The sequence below is a fragment of the Equus quagga genome, chromosome 15, assembly GCF_021613505.1.
Source record: "Equus quagga isolate Etosha38 chromosome 15, UCLA_HA_Equagga_1.0, whole genome shotgun sequence".
NCBI lineage: Eukaryota > Metazoa > Chordata > Mammalia > Perissodactyla > Equidae > Equus > Equus quagga.
The window spans coordinates 93,525,756-93,534,126 of record NC_060281.1 but is presented as its reverse complement, the minus strand read 5'-3'; the positions used below and the strand labels follow the sequence as shown (position 1 = coordinate 93,534,126).

Genomic DNA, 8,371 nt, shown 5'->3' with positions numbered 1-8,371 from the left:
GCGGGGGGCGCGGGCCGGCGATGGCGCGGCGGCGCTGAGGACGCGGGGTGGGCGACGGCCGGAGGGCGGGCGGCGCGGGAGGAAGCGGCGGCGGCGGCGGCGGCGGCTCCATGGCCCGGGCGCGCTGAGGAACGCGGCTCTCGCCTCAGCCCGGCGGCGGCGGTGGCGGCCGAACAATGAAGCTCCTGAAGCCGACCTGGGTCAACCACAATGGTGAGTGCGCGCGGGGGTCGCGGGGGGCCGGCTCGGCAGCGGGCCGGGGGCTGGAGGCAGGTCGGAGCCGCGTGCAGGGCCTGCCGCCCGCTCCCGACGCCCGGTGCCCGGGCTGCGGGACAGGCGGGAGCGCACTTTGCCCTCGGCGCGGGGAGCCCCGCGAGCCCGGGCACGTGCTCCGCGCGGCGGGGCGAAGGCCGCTCGCCCCCGGCCTGGGGCTGAGCTTTCGCCGCCCACCCGCGCTTCGTGGCGGGGAGCGGCCCTTGGCGCCGCCGGCTCCTGCCGCTCGTCTGCCTCTGCCGGGATGTGCTCGGATGGTCCGGTGTGTGAACCAGGGGGTAGTCCTGTGGCCGTTCGGTGGCGGGGTGAAGACCTGAGATCTGCACGTCTCTGCCGTGACTGCCCCTGCCGAGGCCTGCATCTGGTGACAGTGCCTCCATTTGGGGGACTGTGGCTCAGGGCTGAGGTGCCCCAGCCGAAGGAGCCGCGTTTATGCTGAGCTGGGGCGTTCGGGCGACTTGGGTTGGGGCCTGTAGAGCACAGGTGCTCTAGGAGAGGGCCTTCTTTGACGTTGTGGCAGTGGCCCAAAGCGCTCCCTGGGGATGGGCTCTTCCCGTCCTCCGGTTGGGAGCAGACCCTGGGGCAGAGAAGCCCGCGGTAACCAGTGGTTTTGTCCTAGCTCTGCTCTGCTGGCACAGCTGCTGCGGGAGTTGGCCTTTGCTCCCCAAGGAGGGGAGGGGAGGGGAGCCCCCATCTCCCTGCTGGCAGCACTGAAGCCCAGGGAGCTCCCTCCAGCCTAGGACGGTAGCCCTGCGTCCAGCGCGTCTCTGATTCTGTCTGGTTCCTTATTTCTACTTTGCAGTGCGACTAGAGGGAGCTACAGTTTTCTTTAGAGCAAGTAGAGTGGATGCTCTTGCCTTTTTTATACATCTAGCTTTTTAGTTTGTGACTTGATCCCATGATGCTTTCTACTATTGTAACTAAACTGAACTGAAAATGTCTGTGTTCTTTTCGGTTGGAAGTGCTCTCTCCTTCCATCTTCTTGTGTGACATCTTTCTCATTTTTCAGGGCCCAGGTGACGTCACCTTTTCCTTTTGTTACCATTTCTCCTGAGTTATTCCACTAACTCTGTCCCTGTGGGTGTACTTCCCATATGCCCCCCAGGGCAGGGACTGCCTCACTCCCCCCTGTATTCCCTGCCACACACTCAGCAACGCCTTCTATGTAAAAACTACATGACAAATGTTGGCTAACACAGGTAAGAAGATTAATGTTTTCATAATTGACAAAGACACAACTAGGTTCATGGTGCATGAAAGCAAAAATGGTGAACTTCAGTTTCACTTCTCCTGTGTTGATCTCCAAGAGCATTTCTTGATGTATAGTGTGCAGATCTTCCCCTGGAGAACTCGCCGAACGTTCAGTAATTATAGATTGTAGTGTTTGTAAAGTAGGGAAGGAGAGGTTTTATTATGAACTAGTTTGCTGTGTAAGTGAAGGTCTGAAGGAATTTTTATTTCAAAATGCTTTGCCTAGATCAGTATGTGTGAATAGTCTACCCTTCTCCAGTCTCTCTTTTGCCTTCTGTCATATAATTTCTAAATTCGTGATAGTCTCCTTTGTAGAATACAAGTTTTATGCTGTGTAAGTCGAAGTCAGTCAAGATGCTTAAGTGACTGTCTAGGTACAAATAAGTGAGAATTTGCAGCCAGGCCAGCAGCCAAACACCCCAGCCTGGCTAACATCTGTTGCCAATCTTTTTTTCCTCCTCCTTCTTTTCCCCAAAGCCCCCCAGTACATAGCTGTATATTCTAGTTTAGTTGTAGGTCCTTCTGGTTGTGCTGTGTGGGACGCCGCCTCAGCATGGCCCGAGGAGCGCTGCTAGGTCTGCGCCCAGGATTGGAACTGGCAAAACCCTGGGCCACCGAAGCAGAGTCTGCAAACTTAACCATACAGCCACAGGGCCGGCCCTGGGACTTAACTTCTTTTAAACTTGTACTTTGTAAAATTTCCCTTTTTTTTTTTAAATCTCCTGAAATCAACCCCTGTCTCGTCTCATTGAGTGTTCAAAAGTACTGTCAGGGGAAAGTACCACTATTCTGAAGGACATGATGATGGTCTGGGTCACTACTGAGCAGTCCTTTAAAGACGAGTGAATGGTGGAAGCTGTTGAGGGCAGGGGCTACTTAGCCACAGTGCTAGGTAGTGGCCAGTAAAATCGAGCTTACTTTGGATTAACAAACTAAAAAGCCCGCGGTGCTTTGGCGCGTGCATCATTGCTCTTTCTGGCTTCCTGACTCTGTATTCATGTCTCCCAACTCATTTTGCAGATTGAACGTATTTGTTCAGGTGTCTGAGAGTCCAAAGAGGAAAGGAGCAGAGAGCCCAGCCTTTTCCCCATGGTGGTGGGATCCATTCAGACAGAGTGGAGAGGGCAGCTGGAATAGAGCAGGTTGAAGGCAAAGGGAGAACTATTTTTGGGGGGATAGGCATACTTTTGGTCTTCATTTTCCTGGTTGAAAATAGTGGAAAGACCGTTCCTCTAGGGTAGGGTTTCTCAGTCTCAGCACTGTTGATATTTTGAGCCATATAATTGTGGGAAATGTCCTATGTGTTGTAGGATGTTAACAGCATCCCTGGCCTTGACCCGCCAGATGCCAGTAGTGCCCCACACACACCCAATTGTGACAACCAAAAATGTCTCCAGACATGGCCAGTGTCCCCTGTTGGCCAAAATCACCCCTGGTTGAGAATCACTGCTCTCAGGGGATCAGTAAGTTTATAAATCTTAAAGTTGTCACATCACAGTGAAATGAGCCTTGAACATGACATCAGACTGGCTTTAAGATGCCGTCATTCATTAGCTGTAGATTCTTCGGCTTGTGTCTTTACTTCTGGCCTTGGTCAAGCTAAATAAATATAAAGACTCGTTCCTATCATTTCACTCTGTAGCCAAATATAGACGACTGTCTTAAATTAAGATGTATAATAAGAGCTAATAATACTTATCACTTATATAGAAGCTATGTGCAGGGCACTGTTCACACATACACACACGTTTTACTCTGTGTTCTTGCATATAGTATTTCTTATATATTTAATTTTATTTTAGGCTTGGCTAAAATAAGGTTAATTTCTAATTTAGGTTATGACCATATATTAGTCAGAGAGTGAAAGTGGTTGGGGTTTTTAGTTGTAGAAAACATAATTTGTTTAGAAAATTTCATTGAGATTCATAGTTCTTCCCATCCCTCGGCCTTTGTTCCTGAGAGTTTTTTCTGTAATTCTCATTCCTGGGCGGACAGCACTCGTGCTCAGCTCTTCAGTAAAGCCTGTTCTCACTAGAAGGGCTGAGACTGAAAGCAGCCTCTTCCTCCTTTGGCCTCTGGCTCATGCTTAGATGGGAGTGTAGGGGAAAGGTGTTTGGCAGATTTTCAGTACTGGGATAATTGGTCAGTTAATCACATTGCTTTATGGTGTGTTTTTCTCCTGTCCTGTGATTGGATTATTTTTTTTCTATCCTGTCTCATTCCAGAAAGGATTTTAAGACACACTACTGAGACATATACTGCATCTGGATAAAAATAAATAAGTCAGCTTGAAGGGGAAGTGTGGGCAGGATGAATGTGGAAAGGGCCTGCACAGCTGCTGGAGGGGCACTGCAGACCAGTCTCTGAGAACAAGCTGGGCGGGATCCTTACGGTGATCCGTTATGATTACAGTGGGTGTTAAGATAAACTTCGCCGTTGCTCTAGTTCATGGGTTCTCAAACAGGCCAATGTCTGGAGACATTTTTGGTTTTCATAGCTGAGTGGGTGAATGCTACTTGTATTTAGTGGGGAGAGGACAGGACTGCTGCTGAACATCCTGCAGCATGTAGGACATTTCCCCACAACAAAGGATCATTGAGCCCAAACCGTCAGTAGTGCCCAGGTTGAGAAACCCTGCTTTAGATAAGAACTTCTTTGTTGTTATTTACCTTTTTATGTATTTGTCTCATCATTCCAACTAGATTGTAATCTTTTGAGGACAAGAATTTTGCCTTTTCTTTTCGAGTCAGACAGCCCTGTTCTTGAGTCTCTGTTCTCTGCTGCTCACCAAATATGTCACAGAAGATGTTTTTCATCTCTTTTCCTGATCTGTTAAATGAAGCCAATGGCACCGGCCTCACCTGCTACCTGTGAAGGCTCAAGAAATGCGAGCTCTCTCCACTCTGTCCCTCACTGTCTCACTGACCTGAAGGCAGGAGGTGAACTTAAGAAAATAACCAGACTACCTCTGAAGAGGATTCAGAAGAAAACTGGATGGGCTTTGCTTTGGAGGATACGCATGTGGATTTTTCACTGATTTATGCACCAAACATTGAACCCTTATGGAGAGAAGTTCTTTGGGGACTAGAGGAAAATAAGGCTATCCCTGTGTATGGAAAGCTTTGCGGTAGGTGGGAGACAAGGCGTATGCACCACATTCTAGAGTGCAGGGCAGATGGAAACCAGAGCTGCGTGAGTGAGCCACGATAGCCCCAGGGAGGACGGCCTGGTTAGTGGGTGTGCCCTTGGGCTGAGCCTTGACCAGAGAAGGATTGTGATGGCAGAGACAGTGCTGCCTCTGTGGAAGCATCAGGAGCAAAGGCCTGGGGTTGAGAGCATTTAGGAGAAGGCAGAGCATCTTACGGAGTGAGACTGAATGGGGGAAGGGAGAATGGGGCTGGGAGGCACAGCCTTGAGCACCTTGCTAGAAGCTTGGCCTTCTTTCTGGGGGTTGGGGGAGGGAAGGATTGAGGTTTCTCAAGAGGCTGGATGTAACATCCAACCTGTGTCTCTGGAAGGCCCTGGAGGATTTAAAAGCCAGTTCCCTAGGTCTTGGTGAGAGGTGATGAGAGAAACAGGAAGGTCACTGGTGGTGGAGGTGAGAAGGAGTGGGTAGGCACTGAAGACAGGGCCAAAGCAGGTGACTGTAGATTTGGGTCCCTTAGTATGTTGGAGAAAGAGTAGGCATGAAGGCTAGGAAATGGGATTTTCTTAAACATTTGTTTTAATCTAGAAGTGATTGAAAAGATGTTTTCACTATATGAGCAGAATCGTAGTTATACAGCTGAGAGGGACCTCTGGGCAGCATCTGGCCTCGGCCGCTGAAGGAATTTGCTGCCATTGCACTGATCCTGTTGGTGACCTGGGAGAGGGGGCTGTGTCTGCCTTGAACCCTCCTTTTCCCCAGAGGTTGCTAGGCTACCCCATTCCTCCAGGGTGTTTGCCTATAGACTGCAGAGGTGTCTAGCACATTAAACATACGTCTGGAATTAGCCCTGGGAACCCAAAATTGATGCAAGCACATTTTATCATCCTGCCAAGATGAGCAACAACACCTAGAGAGGTGAGTGGAGCCATCAGCAGTGTCTACATTGTTAAATAGCAGAAAGGGAATGTCGCAGATACTGTGGGTTGCCTGCTCCCTTATTCCTTTCCAGCAGAACCTCAGTTTTTTTTCAAATATCTGCCCTCTTCTGCAGGCCAAGCTGCCGGGGCAAGTCTTGATAGCCCTAAGCTGGTGTGTGGGTGAATACCTGGGATTTGTTGGGGAACAGACATGCAATGCTATTCCAGCCAGTAAGACTGGGATTGGGTGTCTGCTCAGGGCTCCTGTGGAATCGAGTAAGAAGAGATGCTTGGGAGAACCATCTGCTGGACTTCACTAGGTCTGCACGAGGCAGCCAGCCTGTGACTTTGAGAACAGGGCTCACACTGAGGGTGACAGGAGGGGAAGATGGAAGGACGTGACTCCTTAAGCTGCTAAATTAATGAACTCTGAAGCTGACCCATCTCAGGACTTGTTATATGAGTTAGTAGCTTACCCTTGAAGTTTTCTATGACTTGCAGGAGAAAGAAAATAATCCCTAGCAGTACAGCTTGCAGCTGGAAACTGAGGCTGAGTGAAACGAGGTGACCTCTCCAGGATTACATTAGATGAAAAGGGGATGAGTTGGGCTTCTCACCCAGACTCCAGTTAGAGCTCAGGCTTACTCGTTCTAATTACCAAGTGGTGGTCTCTGTGCTGAGGTTGGCCACCTCTGTCTTAGAGAGCTTCAAGAAGGAACTTTCAGAGACCATGTGGTACAGCTTGGTATTAGGAGTCCCCTCATGCTTCGATATTGTTGTCCTATGGCTGCTTCTGTAGCCACTCGGAGGACCTTGGGGCTTCTAAGCTGGCAGGTTTCTCTTGAGGTGTACTTGATGGCCTTCTCTGGCTTTTGGTTTTCGAGAGTTCTCCAGTCATGGGGTATCAACAGAATGCTTTCAGGAGGGGCAGGGTGGGGCCTGTGCCCCAGTCATGGACTTTGAGTCTTCCCCATTGACCTGCTTGAGCCAGCTAGGTCACATGCCCTCTGTTACACTGTTGCCTGCTGGCTTAGATAGGGGAGGGGTAAATACCAGAATAAAATTGGGGTTCTGCTAGGGACCTCCCCACTGAAAGCAAGCTTTTGGAGGGCAGAGGCTCTGTCTTTGCTCATGCTCTAGCCCCAGGGCCTAGGACAGTGCCCGGCACTCCCTGCAGTAGGTCCTCAGTAAATGTCAAGTGAGTGTTGAACGCTGGAGGAAAGTTGACAGAGGATAGCTTGTGGACGGGCAGCCCACAGTGTCTGCTACCCTTGGCTGGTAGAGTTGGCTTGCTTCATAAAACTTCCTGTTCATCCTGGCTCGCTCTTTTAATAGATCAGACTTTCTGGTGGAATCACTGGGAATTCCAATGATGAGAGGAAGCGTTCTGCCCAAGCGCTTACCCAAGGAACCATTTACATAATTGTGTCTTGGAGCTTTCCGTTTTAGGAAGGGGAGTAGATGAAACAGAACAGATAGCAAATGGTTTAGAACACTCCCGGCAAAAAAAAAAAAAAACCATTTAGGTCAAAATTTGTTGCTTTTAAAAGCAGTACCTGCCTTGATGCGTTAACCAACCTAGGACAAGTCACAGGGAAGCTACCCTGGCCAGAGCCACCGTGGTGAGGGACAGACAGAAGAGGCAGCAAGTCTCATTTGAGGGCCAGGAATAGACCTTCATAGGAGCAGACTCATGGTCTGCTGTATCCTCCAACAGAAGGTCCTGCACATAGAGACACTCAATAAATTCGTCATTCAACAAATAATGAGTGCCAGTTGTGTGCCAGGGGCTACAGGCCGTGAACCAACCAGCATTCCAGAATCTGTTGAGGAGTAGCATGTGATGCATTCTAGCCAGTGAGAATGAGAGGGGTATCTGCTGGGGTCGTCCTGTGTATGCTAAAAGGGAGGTGTAGGAGAGGAGTGTACTGGGGAGACAGACAGCAGACATCATAAACAAGAGCAGTTACAGGGAGCGCTAGGTAGGAGAGTGGGGAGAAACAGCAGACAGAGATGAGGAGCACTGGGATAGGGGTGGAGCATGGGAGAATTTTAAATAGGGTAGTTTGGGAAGGCCTGAGTGAGAAGGTAACGTGTGACAAAGACCTCGTTGCAGGAAGCAGACTGTGAGCTGGAGAGTTTTGCATGCAGGAGAATTATCAGAGAGTGCTCTTGGAATCCCACCTGCAGGAGAATGAGGGAGGCAGGACTGGGCAGGGAGAAGTTGAGCTGTAATGCAAGTTCAAAAACCACAGCCAACCCCATGGGGGCTCTGCAGCTGGGATAGCCCTTCAGAGTTGTTCTGAGTTGTGGTGAGGAGCCCAGGCCTCATATTCCCACGTCCACAGTCATTGGGCACTGGCTGTCCTGGGGAGGGGGCTTGACCTTGGTCGAAGCAGTTCTTCCACTGAGGGCAGGTCCCACCTGGAGAACAACTCAGCTGAGGGCTTTCACAGGCGGCCAGCATTCCTACAGCTGGCACATCCATTCATTCCTGGAGGGAGGGGACCTGGACAGGGTACCAGAGCATCCACGACAGGTCTGATGGAGGTGAGGAAGGCAGCCATCTGAGCATTCCAGGCAGAGAGAACAGCCAGAACCTGCCTGGCGGGTTTGAGGAATAGCAGGAATGTCTTGTGATTGGAGCGAGACTGGAGCAATGCAAGGGCAAGAGCACAAAGAGGTAAGGCAAGAGAGAAACAGTGAACAGACTGGGAGGACCTGGTTGGCTGCTGGTTGGCTGAGTGGCCTCTCTGCCTTCTCCTGCTGGAAAACAGTAGAG

At 50.5% G+C, this 8,371-nt stretch overlaps 1 protein-coding gene across 4 annotated transcripts in view; it reads left to right on the top strand.

Moving 5' to 3' along the window:
* The first annotated feature begins 6 nt into the window (after nucleotides 1–6).
* Nucleotides 7–8,371, top strand: part of LOC124226374 (protein HIRA) — a 90,123-nt gene continuing 81,758 nt past the window's right edge. For all 4 annotated transcript variants that reach the window (XM_046639557.1, XM_046639558.1, XM_046639560.1 and 1 more), the window contains exon 1: nucleotides 7–213. In XM_046639557.1, coding sequence (XP_046495513.1) covers nucleotides 177–213 — 37 coding nt within the window. In that variant the 5' untranslated portion in view covers nucleotides 7–176. The remainder of the gene's footprint in view (nucleotides 214–8,371) is intronic.